The sequence below is a fragment of the Micromys minutus genome, assembly GCF_963924665.1.
Source record: "Micromys minutus genome assembly, chromosome: 24".
Taxonomy (NCBI): Eukaryota; Metazoa; Chordata; class Mammalia; order Rodentia; family Muridae; genus Micromys; species Micromys minutus.
The window spans coordinates 18,416,934-18,440,321 of NC_137959.1; the positions used below are offsets into that span (position 1 = coordinate 18,416,934).

The following is a 23,388-nucleotide window of genomic DNA, read 5'->3' on the forward strand; positions in this document are numbered from 1 at the left end:
TGATGGAATTGATGGGTAAAATACAGACTGACAGCTTGAATTTGACAGCCTTACACTAGATGCTTCTAAGTTGTGTATTGTGCTCCCTGTCAGATTCCTAAGGGATGGGCCTAGTTTCATATGTTACAGTTTGAGTAGAATTCAAAGCGCAGAAAGTGCTCCACTGCTCTTTGCAAAGATGTTTCAAACTCTGTTCAACAGGTTCTTTGTTTTACTGCTGTGATGTTCCACAAAAAGTTTCTCACATGGTGCACTATTGTGCACTTACCCGGTCCAGACAACCTTCTGGTTCCCTGTTAGGGACTTCTGTGTATGGATATTATATGTTTGTGCCATCTTTTTCCTTGTCAACTGTATAAGCTACATCACTGTATTTGAGGTTCTACAGTTTTGCTTTGCCCTGTTTTACTCACATTAGAGGTTTTGGTTTTGTTGTTGTTGGTGGCGGTCCATATAGGTAAATGTGTGTTGGTTTTCTTGTGGTGAATTCCTTCATAGGAATGGCTCAAGTACGCTGCTTGTTTTATATATTAGGCTATACACATTGGGTTTCATTTAGAGCTCTAATGCTCAGGTCCGGGTGTTTGTTTGTTGTTGTTTTTCCTAATTTTAATAAGTTTGATCCTCTTTGTGTTCATGAAGGCAAAACATTCTGTGTAGAAATTCATCTATTTCTCCTTGTGTGCATTACTGGATTTAGTTTTTACACTAGACTTGTTTTGTGTACGTGCTATTACAGTTCCTTCTCCCCTGCCTAGAGTGAACCAACCCTCTCCTTGGGAAAGTTTTACATACCTCTGTGCCCAGAATGGCCTTTTTTTCTGAATGCTCTCTATTCTGAGAAGCCTATTCCGTGTGTGTGTGTGTGTGTGTGTGTGTGTGTGTGTGTGTGTGTGTGTGTGTGTGTGTGTGTTGGGGGTTAAAACTACTCACTGCTGTCTTTTTATATACTTCCAGGCTCCTGGTGAGCTCTTCTCTTCTTTGGCCTTGTTTGCCTGGCTTCCTTGCTTTTCTGGTCTCTGGTTCCTTGGCTCTGTTATGCATTCTTTTATTGTGTCCTGTTTTGTCATAGCCAGCATGACTTAAAATATAGACTACACTTTTTTCCAGTGACCTGGTTAGAGGTAGGAGGTGTAGGGAACATTCTCCCACACAATGTGCTGGCATCCATGTATCCAGTTCTTAGGCAACCCTGACTGTGGAATTCCGGCTAAACGTTTGTGAGAATTAGGGTGCACACATCCTGTTGATGGTAATTGACTTTATGTGTGGTAAAATAGTGGCTTTGCCAAGGGCAGCTGAAGGAGAGGTGCTTTTGAAAACAGTATTAGGCAAAAGTCATTTAAATGGAAATTCAGAGGCAGCAATCAAGTACTTTTTAAATGCATAATTCTTAAAATTAGGTTTTTAGTACTGGAAAATATTTCCTGGGGCTGTTAGAGGGTAGCTGAGCCTGTGTCCTTGTAGCAGAACCTTGCTGCTCTTCTCCTTTGCTTTCCCTGTTCAGGTTACAAACATGGATATGTTTATGCTCTTAACTAATCCAGCTCTGTCTTTACCTATAGCCGAGTTACATCAGTGATGTGAGTCCTCCTGGCCGAAGCTCTCTGGATAGCATTGAGATGGCCTATGCTCGGCAGGTGAGTATGCCTCTTAGGGAGATTTGATCCTGGAGAAGGAAAGCTGTGATCCTTGGAGAGTCAAGGGGAATAGTGATTTCACAGCAATGTCAGACCTGAAAGCACGGGGCTTCTTGCTCATGGGATTAGTTAATATTTCACCATCAATGCAACTGTTCTTTATTCTGTTAAATGGGGTAGTCTCGTGACTCAGATAGTGCAGGGAAATTGAGATTTTCCCTCTCCACTGACCAGAGGTTTCTTTTGGCAATGTTAGCAATAGCTTCTTCAGGAATGAAGCAAATAGGGTTCTGTATTAACTGAATTACTTATTTGGCTGGCTAATGGTATAGTCAGATCCTTTTACCCTTATTGAGTGGGATTTTCAATAAGCACAGTGTGCCAACACTACTTAGCATTGCAGTGGAGGTAAGGATGCTCCTGTTGTGTCAGGGGTCGTGCTCCTGGTTGCTGATCATCAGCTTGCATCAGTAAGCACACATCAAGATCGAGGTCTGTGTGCAAGACTTACCTGGGGCTGACTCTTAGAATAAAGGAATGCAACTCAAGCCTATGTTTCACTGTAATTGCTTCTTTCCTCCCCAGAGTCTCCAGATCTGCACATTATCCATGACTTTGAGAGGACAGGTTGATCTGTTTCTCCTCTTGCCACCCTGGAGTACAGGAGTTAGGGATAGAAACAGATGGTGACTACGAAGGGAGCAAGGCCTATGAGGAACTTAGACCTTGTGCTCCGTAATAGAGGACTTGCTTTATCTACTAGTTAATGAATGGAGTTCTACATTAACTATCACATATCAGAAATCTTAACACTGTTGAGTTAAATATCCTAAATGCTTTCTTAGTGTAAATGTAGATTTATATTAAGTGACAAAAAAAAACCCAGAGAATATACTCCAGGATGGTAACAGATTTAGTCTTAAAGGCTCTTCCACCAAACATTGCTGCTTCAAACTCCAGGGAGCTGACATCTCCTTCCTTTCACTCCATATTTCACCACTAGACTTCATTTCCTTCTCTAGTTTTTAGATCACTTGCCCTCCTTTTCCTATACTCACTCCACATCAGCATCCTGTAGGTTTCACCCGGGTGATTCCCTTCTTTGCTGTGGCCACCACCAGCTCAGACCCACAAAAGTACAATGCATGGAGAAACAGTGTAGCTTCTTTATCTGAAAAGCTGAACTCTGGAGTACTTAACCTCTAGTACCTAGGATCCAGTAAGTGGGTCTCTCCCGTAAACAGTGAATATTTATGTACTCTATAAAATACAGCCTTCCAAAGGGAGGCTCTTAGGACATATTCATTGTAAGAATTGCTTATGGTTCAGAACCTGTTCATCTGTGTGACAGCCCTGGAAGCTAAATGACATCAGCATCCTCCATTTAAAGTAGAGTAGAAGTCCTCTTCTCACTAGAGCAAGAACTTTGAGATGTAAAAGAAACTCTTCCACAAGAGGAGAACTTAATTTGTAATCATCATTATTTTAATATTCTATAAGCCAAATCTAAAGTAAAATGGTATCATCTTACACCTTAAGCATGACATTAAATTATTGTGGTTTTTGTTTGGTTTGTTTTTTTTGGGGGGGGGGGTTGTTTTGTTTTGTTTGTTTTTTCTTGAGAGAGATTTTACCTGAAGAGCAGAGATTCTTGGGGCAGTGGTCAGAGTACAGCTTGTGGGAATCAGCTTTTCTTCTCCTGCCATGCAGGTCTTAGATTTAATTCAGGTTGTCAGGCCTGGCAGCAAACACTGAGTTCTCAGGCTGGGCCCAGAGATGCTTTCTAGGAGTAATATTCCACATGTGTAGCAAATACTGTCCTGACAAAGAAGAAGGCAGCTGCACCCTACCCCAGTCAGTTCTCTGACCTGGATTTACCAGAACCTTCCTGTGTTTCTATAGTGTGCCATCTCCCATTTTGCCCCTGGCCATTGTCTTCCGCTATCTTGCTCTATGTTTTTCAGGTGTTTATAAGGCTGGGCCAGTGGTTACCTTTAATATGCTGGCCACAGCTGGAGACCTGGTCTTGTGGATGATTAGGCACTTTGAGGAAGGGAAGGCTAGCATACGCTTCTACTGACCACTTGCTGGCTTCAGAATGACTTCAGATCTTAAAAGGAAATGATTAGCTCATTGTAACTATTAAGTTTCCAAGGCATACAATCAAACCTTGAAAAAAATCAAGTACTGACTAAAAATATATATATTCATATAGCTTTATGTAAAAATTATGTTAAAAACTGAAAAAAAGTACTGACAAAAAATGTATAATTTTAAGCAAAAAATGTTTAAAATCTGTACATTTATCTTTATTTTGTAAAATAAAGTTGTTTTATAAAAAAAATAAAAATAAAAAAAAAAAGGAAATGAAAGTAGCTCATGCCGTTTCTTTATTTCAGATCTATATCTATAATGAGAAGATTGTGAGTGGACACCTACAGCCTAACCTGGTGGACCTGTGTGCCTCTGTCGCAGAGCTTGATGACAAGGTAGTGCCCAGACCTAACCTTGGTGAAACCAAGGTTCAGATGGGGTCAGCACCTTACTGACTGGGCTGCAGTATTCTAAGAAAGACTGTTTTAAGAGATAACATTGTTTTTTCCAGTGTTTTATATAAATTTGGAGTGATTGTTTTTATGGTGGCTTTTTAAAAATACAGCCTGTTTGGCTTCTTAATCATCTTAACTCCTCAGGTACCAGCACGCTCTTTAAGGACAGCCAAATGGCAGAAGGCATAGTTTGTGCCATCTCTTTGAACTTGCCCATTTTCCTTTTGAATCCCCTCCTCCGATTTTTATTATCCTCACACTCTTACTTCCCTGGCCAGCTTTCTTCTTTAAGAAGGAACACCAGTGGGTGGATAGGGGTGGGGTGCATTAGAAAGTGCTAGAGGAAAGGCAGAAGGAAGGGAAGGCCATTACAGAAGCATACACACCCTTGCACGGGTTTGTTTTTTCAAAATTGTGCTTTTTGTCCCCAGAAGTAAAATAAAAGTCAATACAAACAGATTTGAAGACGAAAGTGAGACTTCACTAGTTTGCTTGGTATTCGTTCTATAGCTTTCACTTTTGAGAGAGGTGCCACGAGAACCAACCTTTCCCTACTGCGATGCATTTCTCTGGTTCTATCTTTAGAGTGTTTCCAAGGGGCCAGAAAATATGTTTTGAAGGAGAAATTCAGAGCCTGGGGAGAGGAACACAAAAGCAAACCCTCTTTCCTGGGAGCACTCTTGAGGGGGAGTGGGAGGGGGACTAGGAGGCTGTGGCATTTATTGATAAGGTGGGCTACGGTGGCAGCCCAGAGAGACTCTGGGAAGACAAAACCTTGTTATTTAGGTTAGTGTCTTATTTTAAGCCTTAAGAAACTAAAAGAACATTGTAAGGACTTGTGTTTAAATTCCTAGAGCTCTGGGTAATTAGAAATGCATTCACTCACTCTTTAATGGGTGACCCTCTGAGGTTTAGCTCTTCTTGCTTTCATGTGTCTATAATGATAGAGGTGCTTCTGTCAGGCCTGACATGGTAATTGGTCTGAAAGTCAGCTCCAAGCCGGGCAGGGATACTTATCAGTGTCCAGAGCTCTTATGATTGGCAAGGCAGAGGCCCATCTTCTGTACTGTGTTTCAGCCAGGGGCATTGTAGACATAAAACCTCAACCCTTCCTCATTCTGCCTACCATTGCAGTCAGAGCCAGGTAACTCCTCCATGCTTACAGCCTTGTCATACACAACCTCATTTACATGCAGAGCATTTCTGACATGTGGGCCATGGTAAAACAAATGACAGACGTGGTACTGACACCAGCAACTGATGCCCTGAAGAGCAGAAGCAGTGTGGAAGTGCGCATGGATTTTGTCAAGCAGGCCTTGGGGTACCTTGAGCAGAGGTAAGGCAGCAATCTCTGTCTGTCTGTCTGTCTGTCTGTCTCTCTCTCTCTCTTTCTCTCTGTGAGTGAGTGTGTGTGTGTGTGTGTGTGTGTGTGTGTGTGTGTGTGAGAGAGAGAGAGAGAGAGAGAGAGTAACTGTGGCAGTGGCAGTGACTTTTACCTTCCCTAAAGTTACCTGTTTCTCGGTCTTATATAGTTGTGAGATTGAGTATATTATAACTGGAGTACTTTAAACTGACTGGAGCTGAGCTAATTCTGTTGTCAGAACACTTATCTATCCAGACTGTTTTTGCAATTGATGAAATCATACATGGGAAGGGTGGTAGGGGGAGCACTGTTGTGTGGCGCGCTCCTTGACCATCGAGGAAAGACGACCACCACCAGAGGATTCTTCTCAGATCACACTTTATTGTGGGAGTCTCTTGATTGAAGGGGAGAGCAGGAATCGAGGGGCCCAAACTACCCTAGCTGTCCACTTATATAGGGAGAAGCGCATACGGGCTTGCCATGATTGGTTGTCACCAGTCTGCTGACACCAGAGGCCTCGGGATTGGCCAGAGATAGGTTATGTACTGCGCATGAGCAGGGTGCAGCGCCTTAGCTGACAAGAGCATTACTATATATGGAGTTGTTTACCTCAAGCCGTGAGGGAGCCAGCGCCATCTTGTAATGGTGTCCGCATTCGGCTCCCCACACTGTTGATATCTCTTTTATTTCTCTAACATAGAGCCATGTTGATTAGATCATAATGACTTGGGTCATAATCATAATTTCCTTATATGGGTATGCATTCACTCCTCAGGTTCCTTTGTTTTCTAACAGCTTTTCAACTCACTCTTGCAATAAATGGCTTGGAACCCTTAGCTAGGCCCCTGTAACTTTACTCTTCCTGGCTGTCTTAGTCAGGGTTTTTATTTCTGCACAAAACATCATGACCAAGAAGCAAGGAGGAAAGGAAAGGGTCATTTCAGCTGACACTTTCACATTGCTGTTCATCACCAAAGGAAGTCAGGACTGGAATTCAAGCAGGTCAGGAAGCAGGAGCTGATCCAGAGGCCATAGAGGGATGTTACTTACTGGCTTGCTTCCCCTGGCTTGCTCAACTTGCTTTCTTATAGAACCCAAGAGTACCAGCCCAGGGATGGCACCACCCACAATGGGCCCTCCCACCCTTGATTACTAACTGAGAAAATGCCTTACACCTGGATCTCATGGAGGCATTTCCTCAAGGGAGACTCCTTTTTCTGTGATAACTCCAGCTTGTGTCAAGTTGACACATAAAACAAACCAGTACACTGGCCCTACCCAGTTAACCAGAGTCAGAGCTCTGCATAGCTGCTGAGACCAGTGCTTTGTGCCTGGGCTTTTTTGCCACCTCCTCACTAATCAGAGTTGGTTGCTGAGAGGTTCGTTGATGGTTCCTCATACCCTGTTTTCCACTTCATTATCAGGCCAGCACCATTCATTGTCTTTGTGAAAGTCTGTGGAATCCCAGTAGGGACAGTAAGGAGTGTACAACAGACTCTAAATAGAGACAGGGTGCTGGGTGTCACCCTGCTGGCTTGTGAGGACAATGCTTAGTTGAGTATACTAGCTGAATTGCAGCCTTGCAGTGTGGTTGCTTTTTGTCAGCAAAATAGTACTTCATTAGGAAGTTCCTTGAGGGAAATCACACTTGATGCTTCAGGGAACTGGTTTTCATATCAAATATCACACTTAATTACATCTTAGTGACATGAAATGTTCACCCTCAGTCGTTACCATTCCTATTATAAGAATCCAGAGCTGTAAAAGGGGATTGTTTAATTTCTCTAGTCTCTCTGTGTGTAAAGGTTTTATTAATAAGTCTTCAGACTTTGGATAGACCATTTCCACCTTAGTTGTTGAGAAAATACAGGCTTGGTCTGTCCCTTCCATGTTCCAAGGCTTGAGGCAGGATATATTTGTCTTGGTTCTCAAGAGTTTAGGATTTTTTAATTTAGGATCTTGCCAGCACACACATCTTGTTGCAAGTTGGAAAAGGTAGTAGTGGGCATCTGTTTGTTGGCTACTACATAGAACTCTGTTCTTTCATCTTGTGCATTTAAATACTTACAGTGGTGGAGAGGGTGCATTTATTAAGTTACCTTGTGCTTCTTTTTCATTACATATGATTTTTATAGAAATTTTGGAAAGTACTGAAAAGAAGACCTGCAAAAAAGAAGAGAAGTTCCTATTCCTCACACCCAGAGGTGTTCTTTGCCTCTTTGTAGTTTTCTCCCTCTTTTGTCATGAGTATTTAGTTTAGTTTTATTTTTTTGTACAGTTATTATCTAGATATATATGATATATAGTTTTGCATAGTTCATTTTAATTCTTGAACACCATTATTATTAACCGCATCAAGTTTTATAATTTGTTCTCTGAAATTGGCCTTTGTGTCTATCCACCATCTTCCCCCCTTTCTCTTCTCACTTGCTCACAGCATCTAATCGATATTGCATGTCTTTGTGCTCATGGGGTACCTGACTTTTTGAGGCCGTCAGTTATGTTCTCAACAGAAACGTGTTTAGAAGGTTCTGATTATAGTATGGACTAATATTGGAATAGAAGCACTTAAAAGGAAACATGGTACAAAGTAGGGGAATGATGGTGGGATGGTAGCATTTGTAGTCACTGCTGTAATAATAGTTTAGCATGGACTGCCAATGGGAGCTAAAAGTTAGGTAAGATAAAATGTTGATAGTGGACAAGAGTAGCCACACAGACACAGATTGTTTCTTGAGTACTAGAAGTGTCTTATAGTAGACTATTATAATGGAAAGATCAGTTAGTGCTTTGTAGCCAAGAGAACCATATGTAGTAGCTGCCAGTAGCAGACTCTCATTGTAAGACCCTCACTGTGTTTGAAGAGTTTGTTACTGGGAGGCAACAACTTAAACCTGAGTTGAGTCACATGGAAATGATGCAGCTGTAAGGCAGTCTGTCAGACAGCTTTTCTTGGTTCTCCAAACAGGTGGGTGTCTTGAAAGGAAGAAAGGTGGGAGAACTCCCTGGACTCAAGGAATGAGAACAGTGGGCAGTTTCTTCCTTGTTTTTTACATGTTGAATCTGGGATTAGAAAGAAAACAAACTATTGGGTGCTGTAGTTCTAGTACTTGGGAGGCTGAGGCAGAAGAATCACTATGAGTCCAAAGTGCCCCCACCCCCACCCCCAAGTTTCAGAACTGCCAGGACTACAGAGTAAGACCCTGTCTCAAGCAAACAGAAGTGGGGTTGGGTGGATTGTGAATATAAACATAGGAATCAGGTCAGGTCCATTTGTGCTTTAGATAGTAGCTTGTTAATATTCAATCTCTGGGTGTCATAATGGTATTTGGGTTAGATAGGAAAATGTCCTGGCTTTTAGGAAGTACATGGCTGAAATGTTAGTAGGTCAGGTAACTATCTTTTCATAACATTTTAAATGCTTCTGGGAATAAACAAAACCACGTTCCTATGTGTGTTTGGGTGAGAGATAAGAAGTGCAGAGATAGGAAACACATACAAATGTCAGAACATGGTAGTCTAGGTAAAGGGTAGGATGGAATTCACTGGGTAATTCTGACTTTTCATGGAATTGATTAAAAAATTTTTTAAAATTAGTTTTGTTTTTTAAAATGCAAACCCATTAGAGCATTAGGCTCTACTCTTGAAGTATTTAAACTCCTCAGCTGCATTCCCCTAGGAATTCTTGGGGTATCTGTAGTAAAAATCTATACAATGATAAGAATGGAATTTGCTTCTTTGTATACATATAATACACGTTGTCAACCTTTACCAATTTTTTTCTTTTAAAATTTTTCCAGTTATAAAAATTACACCCTTGTGACTGTCTTTGGAAATCTGCATCAGGCACAGCTGGGTGGTGTGCCTGGGACTTACCAGCTGGTTCGAAGTTTTCTAAACATTAAACTGCCAGCTCCCTCACCAGGACTTCAGGTACTAGAAACTCTGCCTGGTTAGACACATTCCAGAGCCACTAGTTGATCTTAGGCATTCTTAGTTGGAAGCAGTTTCATGTGGTAAAGAAGCCAGGGGTGAGGAGAGTCAGGAGAGGGGCCAACATCAGGTCTCAGATGAGTTTTAAAAGGTAAACGATAAGGACTCTCAGAAACTTACATGTGGGCGTAAGAGACAAAGTGAGGAATATGTCAGAAGTTGAGCCAGATCGCTGAAAGAACGGCATTGGGTATGATTTAGTCCTCTGCCTAGCTTGTCTTGCAACTGGGGGACTCTTACAGTGTCTGATAGAATGTACAAGCTAAACTGGAGCTTTGTGCCAAAGGTTTGTGGATATAAAAGATGCTAGCTTTATAAAAGGTCATACATACTCTTAAACAGCAGGGGCTCACACTTAGTGGGACTCTGGAAGGCTGTTCCAGGAGGGGAGAACAGTGAGGGCAAACAACAGAGAAAGCCAAGTGTCTAGAGTAGGTAGGCATGTGCTAGGGCTTAGCAAGTCTTGGGTTAGCTAGTAAAGAAAGGCCTTGAGTACCAAGGCTGAGCATTTGGACTTGAATAGCTTAAATGTGTTGAAGAGGGCACATGATACCATGTGATGTCAAGTCTATGAAGCTTCTGCTACAGAAGGGAGTGCCAAGAGTTCTGAAAGAACTGGTGAAGCACAGGGCAAGCCCAGCTCTGTTACATGGACAAGTAACAAGTAGGTGGGCAGTCACATTGTTGGGAGGGTAAGACAGTCAGTCACCTTGGTGCTCTTGATGTCCAGACATCAAACATTTTAGAGGGACAAGGGAGGTTCAGTAGCAGTTAGTTTTAGAAGCTCAAGTGGATGAATGGTCTTCATTGGTCAGTGACATCTTTAGCCTTTATTTTGTCAAAACAAAGAAGGTAATCCCATCGTTGCTGGCTAGGAGAGAAAGCACATGCCAGCCCTGTTCGAATCACAGTAACTCCAGATCCATACTACATTGCTACTCCCAGCATTTCCTGAACACCTTAGTATGTTTACAAAATATAGGAGTAGGATACAATCAGTGGCTCTTAACTTATGGGGTTATGGTGGGGTTATAGATGGTCCCTTAGCTGGGTGTCCACACATCAGAAAGTGGTTAGTTAGCTTTTGTTTGACTGTGCTTTTGTCTTTTAGGATGGAGAGGTAGAAGGCCATCCTGTCTGGGCATTAATATATTACTGCATGCGCTGTGGAGACCTGCTGGCTGCTTCACAAGTCGTCAGTCGAGCCCAGCACCAGCTGGGGGAATTTAAAACCTGGTTCCAGGAGTACATGAACAGCAAGGATAGAAGGTACAGTGAGTGCTGTGCTTTGCTGCAGCTGTACACTGCATTTAGTGAGTTTCCTGACATTGGAGGACTACGTGGAACATACTTTCTAGGTTAAGATTGATTGTTTTATAAAATACAACTTTTTGGCCAAGAGTGGTGGTGTGTGTCTGTAATCCCAGCAATCAAGAGTCTGAGACATCATTTTGTGAGTTCAAAGGTAGCTTAGATTATATTTTGACACCTTGTCTCCAAAAAACTAACAAAATAATAACTGAAATAAAATGATACTTTTTGTGTTAATCACTCTGCTAAATACAAATTATCTTTGTTCATTCCATGTGGATGTGGATGCTATATGCTTCCTGACTCAAGTTGGAGCTAGAGTTTAGCCAGTGCATTGAGTTTAGAAATTAGCATTGAAATGCTTACCATGGCCTTGAGAAGCTTTTCTGAACTAAGGGACGCTAAGCAGTGTTGGGATTGTGCTTATGTAATTGGACACACATTCCTATTCAAACCCAGTTGTATATATGCACGTGTAGAGAGGAAATGCAGTGCTCACTCCAGTGGTTCCTGTGGAAAGCAAACACTGCCACTTTAAGAGGTTGTCTCACATTGTAAGCCTCTGATTTGCTCATATAGTTTAAAGTAGGGTTAGGGCTGGAGATTAGCTCAGAAGTAGAACATCTGCTTGCCCAGCATGCGTAGAGCCCTGTGTTTGATCACTACTGGGGTGAGGCAACATAAGCACCCAACTCAGGAGATCCTGAGCCAAAGATCTGGGTGCAAGTCCATTATCTGGGAGGTGAACCCATGTAAATGTGGAGACCCAAAGGTTTACGACAGTTGAAAGGTGAGGTTGCAGAGCAATCTCAGTGGTAAAGTGCTCCCTTGTTAGGTATGGCAGCACTAACTTGTGATCACAGCACCCGTGAGTTGAGAAAAGAAGGATTTCTGGGACTCCAGCAAGTAGGCGTAACCTAGTTGGCAAGCTCTAGAGCAATAAGAGATACTATATCAAGAAAACACCACCTGAGGAGTGGTATGAAAGGTTGACCTCTGGCCTCTAGCCTTTATGCCACACATGTGCATTCAGATAAACAGCAAGACGATTAGGGAAGAACCTACTCTGTCACTGCTTGAGGGATGCTGGAGTGGGTAGAACAGCATTCCTGATCTTCCCAAGGAGGTCTCAGGACTTGAGAAGACTGATGGGCAAAAGGATTTGGTGCTAGTAGTTAGAAGTCAGGTGAACACAGTGGGTGAGGCAGGCAGGCCCTGTGCTCAGGATGATGGAGAGCTTCCACACTGTTCTGGGCATGCTTGCACTTCACCTTTGAGGATCTGCTGAGTCTGTGTCTCTCTCTCTGTCTGCAGATTGTCTCCAGCTACTGAAAACAAACTCCGGCTTCACTACCGCAGAGCCCTCAGGAACAACACAGACCCCTACAAGCGAGCTGTGTACTGTATCATTGGGAGATGTGACATCACCGACAACCAGAGTGAAGTAGCAGACAAGACTGAGGACTACCTGTGGTTAAAAGTAGGCACAGTGTCCTTTGGCCTAAGTTCTTTACGCTCTACCCCTATAATGCATGATGTTTATGTGGTGCTAAGAACTACACCTTTAGCTTTCTCTTTTCTTTTTCCCTTCCCTCTTCTTCCCCCACTTCCCTTCCCCTTTTGCATTGCTAGGGATGGAATTTAAGACCTTGCTCTACTAAAATCCAGCCCAACCCCAAGAACCACAGTGTGTCCTGCAGCCTCCAGCTGCAGCTCTACATGTGGTTGAGGGTGTAGTTTGCATGATGTGTTTGCTTCCCCTTTGGATTTAGTTGAACCAGGTGTGTTTTGATGATGACGGCACCAGCTCACCACAAGACAGGCTCACTCTCTCACAGTTCCAGAAGCAGCTGCTAGAAGACTATGGTAAGATCCATTTTCAATCAGGTACAGACAACTATGCATTAAGAAATATACATTACTAGGATACTTGAGAGACTGAGGCAGGAATATCCTGAGTTCCAGGCTAGCCTGGGCAACTTAGTGATATATATATATATATTGGTTCATAGAATAAGAATAAAAGGGTTCAGGGCTGTAGCTCAGCTGCCATACTGGAGACCTTCAATTTGATTGATCTCTGGTCCTGCCAAAAGAAAAAAAGAAACCTGTGACTTCCATGGACATAGACATTTTTCTAGTTCTTCCTTGGGAGAGATGTGAATGAGGTCTTAGTTGCTGCCTTGCAGATCTTGCTGGTGGTTGGTCACATTTGATTATACATTTGACTTCCTCATTGTTGAACAGTTCTAGGAAGTGTAGGGTCAGTGACTATAGTTGCTGTTACTGAGCTCAGGATTCTGTGAATCCAGCTATACTTCAGCTTTGCAGTTTTTATCTTTGTATGTTGAAGACAACTGTCACTTCACATCTTTAACTATTTCTTTCCTTTCTGATGCAAACAGCTTAGATTTTTATTACAGGACCCTGCTTGCCAACCATGAGTGAGGCCTAGAGAAGGTAGAGAAACTGGGTCTTGTTTTTTTAAGCCAAGGTTTCTCTCTGGATATTGTGGAACTAGTTTGTAAGTCAGAATGGCCTTGAATCCACAGAGATCTGCCTGTCTCTGTCTTTCTGTTGCTGTGACTAAAAGTGTTAGAGACTTGCATTATCGTGCCTGGCTTCAGGTCATATTTCGTGTAGTTTACTGTGCCCACGGTCCTTTCAGTTACTTTAGGCTCATATTACTGCTTTCTCTTCACCCAACAAGACCAGTAGATACCCAGAGTCAGCTGTGGCAGCTTCCTTCTGAGTAGGTTTTACCTCCTCTCCTGCAGGCGAGTCCCACTTCACGGTGAACCAGCAGCCCTTCCTGTACTTCCAAGTGCTGTTCCTGACTGCACAGTTTGAAGCTGCCATTGCCTTTCTCTTCCGCATGGAGCGGCTGCGCTGCCATGCTGTCCATGTGGCCCTGGTGCTGTTTGAGCTAAAGCTGCTTTTAAAGTCCTCTGGGCAGAGTGCTCAGCTCCGTGAGTATTTAGGTCTTAGCATCAATGTGACCATAGCATTATTATCCCCATTGGTCATAGTGGTGAAATGGCAGCACTCCGGATTTTGGTCAATTTAGAGTGCTGTAGGTACTTGAGCTTTTCTATTCCTGTTAGACTGCTTGTTTTAACCCTTTGGCATTTCCTGGAGTGCTCAAGAGTGATGCCAGGCACTAGCTTTGTGGCCAGGCAAGGCCATACAAGGAGTCAAGAGTATGATGTTCATTAGGGATCTGGCTTTAAAGACCTTGGAAACACCAGCTAGGCACCTATGTACTTGTCCACCCAGGTGGGAGAGACAGGTAAATGTGAGTAACTGAGTCACCACATTCTCCTCAGTACAGGAGCCATGATGGTCAGGTACAATTTCCTATAAAGACCATCGTGCTGGCCATTTGCCACACAGACATTCTCCTCTACTGTCTGTACAAAGGAAAGTGAAGGACAGTGGTGAGGTCACACTGGGAAATGCAGAGTGCACTGCAGAAGTCACATTTCTCGGCCTGTGCATTCGATTCCCATGGGTCCTGGGTTGCAGGGCTGAGGGGCCCTTCTGTTCCCATGTGCAGTCAGCCACGAGCCTGGTGACCCTCCCTGCATGCGACGGCTGAACTTTGTGCGTCTGCTCATGCTCTACACCCGCAAGTTTGAGTCCACAGACCCAAGAGAAGCCCTGCAGTACTTTTACTTCCTCAGGGATGAGAAAGACAGTCAAGGAGAGAACATGTTTCTGCGCTGTGTGAGCGAGCTTGTGATAGAAAGTCGAGAGGTAGGTTATCTTTCTTATCACCCTGGAGTTTTCAGTGTGTTCTCGTTCTAGTCTGTGTGTTATATATGACCTAGAGGGGGAGACAGAATGGGACTTGCTTTGTTTTCTAACAGTGACAATATTGATCTCAGTTTCGCTGTGTCCGAGTTGTGTGAGGAATTGTGCCTTTTTCCTAAGGAATTGTGTGTTATGTTTATTTCCTTGACCAGTAAACTGAGTAAACTTTTTTCCCCACAGTTTGATATGATTCTTGGGAAACTAGAGAACGACGGAAGTAGAAAGGTAGGTTAAATGATTCCTCGATTGTCACAATAGAGTTATGCTATAGGATTCACATTTGGATACAGTAATTGTAACATTTAAAAGGATGGAATTATAAACCCAACTGATAGCTTTAGTTTTACACACATTTTTCTTTTTATAAAATTTATAAATTTGTAAATAGTGTTTTTATATGTTCAAAATGTGCTTGCCATTTTTTTAAAAAACTTAAGATAGTTATATTTTTGACTCAAAAATCATGAAGAAAAATCAGTGCTTCCTGTGTCTACTCTCTCCAGAAGGAAAAATTAGAAATGCACTTTACCTCTCTCAAAAGGCATTCCTAAATACTCAGAACTCCCTGCCAACCCCGGAAAGGCCATCTTCCAGGAGCCTTAGAGGTTCCTCTAGGACTTGCCCTGCCGTGGGGCACTGTAAGAGAAGAGCAGAAGCCTCAGTTCTGACCCTGGCTCTCCTGTGTGTCCACAGCTACCCATTTTCTTTTGTAAACTGCATGGTTCTGCCTGGCAGCCCCGATGAGGGGCTGATCAACTGCTAGTGGTAGCTCACCTTCTTGGGCACTATGCCAAGTGCTCTATGTGCAGCTTCTTACTCAGGACAATCACCAACAAAGTAAGAACCATTCTCTTTTGTTTCCCAAATGAAGAAGCAGAAATAAAAGTGACTATTATTTTCTTCAAGACCACACAACTGAAATCTGAACATACATTTCACTGATTGAGGGGCAAGTCACCATGGTCCAGCCCTGAAGGAGCGTTAGCATAGCTAAGCACAGTGTTGTGCCGTCCACCTTCCCTCCCTATGTGTTCTGGGGCTTATCAGACTCTCCTGATCAAGTGCCTACTGATAAGTGGTGATGGAGACTTTTTTTCAAAGTCCTCACCACCACTTCCTGTATATTTGGTTGGCATCTGTCTTAGAAAGCAAATCAAAAGTCCTGAAATTATTTTCTCATAGCTCCCTGCTTGCTAGCAAAGAATCACTAATAATTTTACCTACTCTTAGTCATTTTGGAAAATCTCTCAGAAACCACTGTTTTGCCATAGCTGACTCCATGGTACTTCCATTAAATGTGCCTGTCTTTCTTTCCATGGTCATGTTGTGTGGCCTTATGTCTTCAGAAGAGCCCAAATCTGGCTGGGCCAAGAAGCATTTCCAGTTCAAGTGCTCCATGGTACAGTTGCTGCTGGATGTTGAGTCTTTCCCTCCCCCTTGATATTTGTCTTGTCAGCCTGGAGTCATAGATAAGTTTACCAGTGACACAAAGCCTATAATCAACAAAGTTGCTTCCGTGGCAGAAAATAAAGGACTCTTTGAAGAAGCAGCCAAGCTCTATGACCTTGCCAAGGTAAATGCCTTTCACCCCTCTCCTCCACTCCCCCTCCCCCCTCTTCCCCTCCTCTCCTTTCTCTGTGCTCAATAGCTCTGCCTGCTGGCCTTTTGGCATAAATGCTCAAGCCTCTGCATACTGTCTGTTACCACTGTTCCTGCCAAAGCATTTTCTCCTATTTTACAGAATTCTAACTGTCCAAAAAGTATCTATAGCCAAATAAGAACATAATGAAAGACTCCTGTAGACATTGTCAAAGCCACTGTGGTTCCCTATGGTAGTGGCCAACAGTGTGTAGTCTAAGAGCCTGGGTTATGTAATAAGCACTGAATACTTAGGTGATATAAAAAGAAAGGTGTCCTGGTGCTGGAGAGGTGGCTCATGTTACTCTTCCTAAGAGCACCCACATGGTAGCTCACAGTTCTTCATAACTCCAGTTCCAGAAGATCTGATCCCTTTTCTGTCCTCTGTATGTACATGACATGCATACATACATGCAGGCAAAACACATACACACAAAAAGATAAAAATAAATAAATCTTTTTTAAATAAAGAAAGATTTCCTAGGACTGTAGAGATGGCTCAGCAGTTAAGAGCACTGACTGCTCTGCAGAGGTCCTGAGTTTAATTCCCAGCAACCACATAGTGGCTCACAACCATCTGTAATAGGATCTGATGCCCTCTTGTGGTGTGTCTGAGGACAGCTACAGTGTACTCATATAAATAAATATATCTTTAAATAAATAAAGACAGTCAGACAAAAAGGTTGATTACCTAAATTTAAAAATGTTGTATTGAGATCTAACTAGGACATAGGAAAATATGCAATGGTAGGCATACTTTGGATGAGCTGTCAATGGCTGTGTCCACACAGCCCCGTCTCAGGATAAAGAATAGTTCTGTTCATCACCCCAGAAAGTTGCTGGTTTTATTTTGTGTAATGGGTTTGCCCTTTTGTTAATTGTTTCCTTACTCTTAAAAACAGAATGCTGACAAGGTGCTGGAGCTGATGAACAAGCTGCTGAGCCCTGTTGTCCCACAGATCAGCGCCCCACAGTCTAACAAGGAAAGGCTGAAGAACATGGCCCTCTCCATTGCGGAGCGGTAAGGCCCAGGCCTGCTCAGTGGGGCCCAAGGGTGCCAGGTCACTGTGTCAGCCCTACTGTGTGTTCAGCTTCACTAGGCACTAGCAGTGTCCAGAGATTATTACACTAATTCACCTTCTTTCAGAATGTCCTTCAATGATGGTAATAGGGGGTTTTCTGGTTTTTCGGACACTGCTATAGAATCTACCTTGATCCCCAGTAAAGTTTCTGAGTTCTCAGACTAACCAGTTTAACTCCAGAGGAGACTGGGTTTGAGGTGCTTTCCTGAAACAATATAAGACACCCTTTAGCAAGTGAGGCCTCTCACTTAAGCATTAGTCCCTAGCATTAGCCTTTAGGCTCTTTAGACCACGGGGTTCTCTTCTCCTTCCTAAAAACTTGGCTGCAGAATTGATGGGGGGTGCTAGAGAAGCATGCTTTACTTAGAACGTGTGTGGTAGAGTATTGCTAGATCTATAGTAGTCAGCCCTTCACAACATCAAAATGAACTACTCTCCCTCATGCCCGTCCAGAGAGCTCAGGGGGCTGACATATCTAGGTTAGGATTCTGTGGAAATCCATCTCTACTCTTGCTCCCCTCAGAACCCCTCTTTTTTGTCTTTTAGGTACAGGGCTCAGGGAATAAGTGCAAACAAGTTTGTGGACTCTACATTCTATCTCCTCTTGGACTTGATCACCTTTTTTGACGAGTATCACAGTGGTCATATTGACAGAGCCTTTGATGTAAGTTTCTGCAAGAGTGTTTGAAGTACAGGTCACTACCAACATACCTGTTAAATGATGAAGATAGGTGTGATCCTGAGAATCTAAAGATTTCTGCCCCCCACCCACTAACGCCATCACCAGGCGCTTTTCTTTCTCCCCTTTAATACAGAAACAGGCTTCTAAAAGAAATCTCTATTTAGAATTGGGTCTGGAAATTTAAAAAAAATGAAGTTAGTAAGTTAGGATTAAAGCTACTGTTTTCGAGGCGTTTTTGTTTTTTTTTGTTGTTGTTTGTTTTTTTTGTTTTTGCTTTTTGTTTTTTTTTTTCGTTGGTTTTTTTTTTGAGACAGGGTTTTCTATGTAGCCCTGGCAGTCCTGAAACTCACTCTGTAGACCAGGCTGGCCTCGAACTTGCAGAGATCCACCTGCCTCTGCCTCCATCGTGCTGGAGCTAAAGACATGCACCATTATCAGGATCAAAGCTTTTATGTACAGGGAGATCAGCATTTTCTGTCGTTTTGTGGGGAGAGGAGGTGACTATATTGTTGTATCATATGGCTGGTGATGTCTTGTATAAAACAGATTATTGACCGCTTGAAGCTGGTGCCTCTGAATCAGGAAAGTGTGGAAGAAAGGGTGGCTGCATTCAGAAACTTCAGTGACGAAGTGAGTCTCTCTCTCTCTGTTTTCATCCCTTCCAAAACTGAAAGCTTTATTTTTTTAATTGTATCTATGCATGTGCTATGTATGTTTTCTATGTCTTCATGGGTATGTGTGGAAGCTCACAGGAGATGATGAATGTCTCCCTTAATTGCTCTCTACTTTATATATTGAGGCAGACCTTGGGTAAGTGGGGTGCAAATCATGGGGTGTACTCATGCACCCTGTAGAAATATTTAAGTGTTAAAATAATCTCTGGTGCATAGACAGTGAGAGAATTAAGCCAGACTCATAGGTCAACCAGAACCCTTTTATCTAAGAACTCATTGTATGAACTCACAGACCACCAAGATAGCTGAAATTGGACCCATTCTTAAAATCCAGTTCAGGTGGCTAACTAAATTCTTGGAGTTATTGGGTATGTTAAAATAAAAAGCTGGAGCTGGGAAGGTGGCTCACTGGATAAGTGTGATGGTAGGTAGAAGGTCTGAGTTTGGATGCTCACTGCCTGCCTAACAGTAGGGAATATAGAAGTTAGTCATGGCAGCACATCTCTGTAACCCTAGCACCAGGGGTGGGATTGGGGTTGCCAGCCAAAATGCTGGGCTGCAGGTTCAGTGAGAGACACTACTAACCACTGCTCCACACTGGGGGAGGAGTCTGCTATCAGCCATCATTTCTGTGTTGTTTCTTACCTTCCCCTAGATACAAGGTTCAGTGCATCATGGGCTAAAGTAATATACCCAGCTCTGTCCCTGTGCACTTGCCAGTGAAGGGCCAGTGAAGACAGGTAGACAGGCCTGAGGCAGTGGGGGGCTGCAGGGACCTGGTTAGCCATCATACTAAATGCAGATACCCTGGTCTCATTATGCTGACAGCAGAGCCTCCATGCTTACAGGTGCTGCCTGTGTTTCTGGCATGCTACCCCACCAAAGTATCATAAAGGATCAGGGAGAAGGGCCAGTGAGCAGCAGTTCCAGGAGTTTGCTGACACTCTGGGCATCGTGATGCCACCAGTTCCCTTTTGACTGTTGTTCTCCATTGGCAGCTGTGGGCTGAAGCATGGCCAGGCAGAGGCATATTCTTGGGGACTGGGCCCCTTCTCTTATTCTAGGTGTTTTTTGTTTTTTGTATCTTTTTTTTTTCACAGTTAAGTATATTTTATTTTCCAAACATAGATGATTATTCCAGTGCCTTTACAATACAGCCAATTGTTTAAAAATTAAGGAAAATGCTTATCATTTGGAGCACTTTTTCAGACACTGTTTCAGCCTGAGGCTTTTTTTTTAACAACTTTATTTTACAAAACAAAGATAAATGTACAGATTTTAAGCATTGTTTGCATAAAATTATACAATACATTTTTGTCAGTACTTTTTTTCAGATTTTAAAATAATTTTTACATAGAACTATATGAATATATTTTTTAGTCAGTACTTGATTTTTTTAAAGGTTTGATAGTATGCATTGAAAACTTAATAGTTACAATGAGCATAAAGTACATGTAAAACAAAATGTAACATGGAAATAGTCAAAGTTTTCATGTTGTATAGAGATTTTTTTGTTTTGTTTTGTTTTCTTTATTTCTTGGACTTCATACAGTCTGTGAGTTGTTTCTGGGGCAGTGCGAGCCTCTGGGGTTAGCATCCCATTATCAGTGACTGCATATTATGTCTGTTCTTTTGTGACTGGGTTATCTCACTCAGGATGAGATTCTCTAGATGCAGCCATTTTCTTAAGAATTTGGTCAAGTCATTGTTTCTGGTGGCTGAGTAGTATTCCATTGTGTAAATGTACCACAATTTTTGTATCCATTCATCTTCTGAAGGACATCTGGGTTCTTTCCAGCTTCTGGCTATTATAAATAGAGCTGCTATGAACATTGTGGTGCATATATCTTTGTTGTGTACTAAGGTGTCTCTGGGGTATATGCCCAGAAGTGGAATAGCTGGGTCTTCAGGTAGTATTATGTCCAATTTTCTGAGGTATCGCCAGACTGATTTCCAGAGTGGTTGTATTAGTTTGCAACCCCACCAACAGTGGAGAAGGGTTCCTCTTTCTCCGCACCCTCGCCAGCATCTGTTGTCGTCTGAGTTTTGGATCTTGGCCAATCTGACTGGTATGAGGTGGAATCTCAGGGTTGTTTTGATTTGCATTTCCCTGATGTCTAAAGATGTCGAGCACGTCCTCAGATATTTCTCAGCCATTCGATATTCCTCAACTGAGAACGTTTTGTTTAGCTCTGTACCCCATTTTTTAATAGGGTTATTTGATTCTCTGGTGTCTAGCTTTTTGAGTTCTTTGTATACCTTAGATATTAGGTTTTTTGTATCTTTTTTCTGTAGATCAGACACAACCTCTCTGAAGTTCTTCTTGCCACTATGAACATCCTGTTCACACAGTTTAAGAGGCTCAAGGGAACAAGTCCATCTTCAGCAACCAGGCCCCAGCGAGTCATCGAAGACCGTGATTCTGTAAGATCCTGGCATTCCTGAGAAACATTGCTGAGAATCCCTTGCTGGTTTGGAATCCCATCTCCTAGTCCTTTTTAACCACATGATTCCAACCACTCTTTACTTGGAACCCAGCACTAGTATAAACCTTACACAGGAAGCTCCTGGGAGAAATCAAACAGTGGGATTGCTGCTGCTCTCACACTAGGGGTAGAGATGGGGTAGAATTCAAACAAAATGCTGATTTGTAGTTGGTTCCATGGGATTTTCTGTATTTTATAATACAAGGTTACTTTGAGTCTTGATCAGGGGTGAACACTTTCAACAATACTGTATTTTGCTTTTTTGATTAGTACATTCTTTATTGAAAACCTGATATAGAGAACACTTGTTTGTGCTAGGGCTGGCTCCTCAAAGAGTTGGGAGAGGCTGGGTATAATTTCCTGTAGGGCTTTTATCAGTATCTATGATAAATAGTCTAGTGGTTTGGATCCTGGGACTCAACACCTCTTCCTCTTCCCTTTCTTTCTTCCTCCTCTTCTCCTTCTCCTTCTTCTCCTCCTCTTCTACCTCTTCCTCCTCCCCCTCTTCCTCCTCCTTCTTCTCCTTCTTCTTCTCTTCCTTCTCCTTCCAGGATAGGTCTCTCTACATAGTCTTGGCTGTCCTAAAACTCACTCTGTAGACCAGGCTGGCCTTGAACTCACAGAGAGCTGCATGCTACTGCCTCTCACATGCTGGGATTAAGAGTGTGTGTCTCTATGCCCAATCTATTCTGTATTTCTTATTTTACTATGAGAGGTAGAGATGGATGGCACTGAGTAGAAACTTATTTATCAAAGCTGCCTGCTCAGTTTAAAGCATGAAGTGCTGCCAAATCCTTTTGCCTAACCTTCTCCAGAACTCATTTAAAGAATCAGAATTGGTACGATAGCCTAGGTGTTTTTGTTTACCTTGAAAGGAATACCATGAGGGTTCTCATCACAGAGTACAATTTCTTTTTATTAGGACATTAAGGGTACCATATACTTGACAGTCTAGTCTTGTGTACACCCCCTCCTAAATTTCTCTGTTCTGTGTTCAATAATTTATCACTTGGAAATTGGGTTCTCTTTTTTCAGTTACTAGAAAGATTTGGTTTTAAACTTGTAGGGCCCTCTTTTTACCTCCTACAACAGTCCAGAAATTTGATAAAATACTGTTTTCAGAAAAGTGCCCTGTGTCCTGGAGAGAGAAAAGGAGGGACATGGGAGAGAGGATGAGAAGAGTGGCTCAGATTGCAGGGACAGAGCCTGCAAGGTGGCACTGCCAGGGCTCTGTCGGGCACTAGACACTTGGGTTTCTGCAGAGATGGTAAACAGAAGCTAGCTAGGAGAAGAGGCTCAGGAAGTGAGCAGGCGTTCTGAAGCTTTAGCCATGTAGAAGATAGCCAGGTGTAGTGAGGTGAGGCAGCTTCCTGGCAGTCTTCAGCCTTTGTTCAATCAAAAGCTCTGATGCCCTGTGAAATGGGGCCCCAATGGACAGGTTTTGTTAAAGGGACATGAAGCTGGAATAATGTGGCAGTGGAGACTGAGATGTTCTTGACACCAAGTGCCCAACATAAAAGAGGTTGGTGTATGCCTCACCCTGACCTGACAGTTAACCAGTTTTCTGTCTTGACCCCTTTTCTCTCAGCAACTTCGAAGTCAAGCCAGAGCCCTGATTACCTTTGCTGGGATGATACCGTACCGGACGTCTGGGGACACTAATGCCAGGCTGGTGCAGATGGAGGTCCTCATGAATTAAGCACTGTGTTTGATGGGGTCTGGGACTGCACAGTCAGTATATTAGGCTCGTGGGCCAGCTGGGGTGGGTTTCCAGTTTTGTTTCTGTTGTGTTGTGTTTTGTTTTTTGTATTATGTATTTTTGTCAATACCAATAAATTTCTTTGATTTGTATTTCTTTTAAACATTTTTTTCTTTTTTTCCTTTAAAATTTTAGGTTGTTTTCTTGTTTTGGGGTGTGTGTGTGTGTGTGTGTGTGTGTGTGTGTGTGTGTGTGTGTGTGTGTTTACCTGGAAAATGTTGTCAACAGTTTTGGGGCCAGAGAATGAGAGGCTACATAGGTGTATGAATTTGGCCAATGTGACTTTAAATGATTAAAAACTACCCACCATGAGCAAGGAATCAAAGCCTTTGGACTCCTGTTCACTCAGATACCATAGACCATATAGCAGAGTCTCTGTGGTTTTTACAAGTGTAGTT

The 23,388-nt window shown here is 42.7% G+C and overlaps 1 protein-coding gene across 1 annotated transcript in view; it reads left to right on the plus strand.

Moving 5' to 3' along the window:
• Window positions 1–22,956, plus strand: part of NUP93 (nucleoporin 93) — a 92,074-nt gene extending 69,118 nt beyond the window's left edge. The window contains exons 6-21 of the mRNA XM_080937377.1: window positions 1,566–1,640; window positions 4,040–4,129; window positions 5,386–5,525; window positions 9,353–9,485; window positions 10,657–10,814; window positions 12,171–12,336; window positions 12,629–12,722; window positions 13,634–13,825; window positions 14,413–14,612; window positions 14,850–14,894; window positions 16,126–16,242; window positions 17,210–17,328; window positions 17,936–18,053; window positions 18,618–18,701; window positions 21,041–21,169; window positions 22,820–22,956. Of these exons, the coding sequence (XP_080793503.1) occupies window positions 1,566–1,640; window positions 4,040–4,129; window positions 5,386–5,525; window positions 9,353–9,485; window positions 10,657–10,814; window positions 12,171–12,336; window positions 12,629–12,722; window positions 13,634–13,825; window positions 14,413–14,612; window positions 14,850–14,894; window positions 16,126–16,242; window positions 17,210–17,328; window positions 17,936–18,053; window positions 18,618–18,701; window positions 21,041–21,169; window positions 22,820–22,930 (1,971 nt within the window). The 3' untranslated portion in view covers window positions 22,931–22,956. The remainder of the gene's footprint in view (window positions 1–1,565; window positions 1,641–4,039; window positions 4,130–5,385; window positions 5,526–9,352; window positions 9,486–10,656; window positions 10,815–12,170; window positions 12,337–12,628; window positions 12,723–13,633; window positions 13,826–14,412; window positions 14,613–14,849; window positions 14,895–16,125; window positions 16,243–17,209; window positions 17,329–17,935; window positions 18,054–18,617; window positions 18,702–21,040; window positions 21,170–22,819) is intronic.
• The last annotated feature ends 432 nt before the right edge of the window (window positions 22,957–23,388 follow it).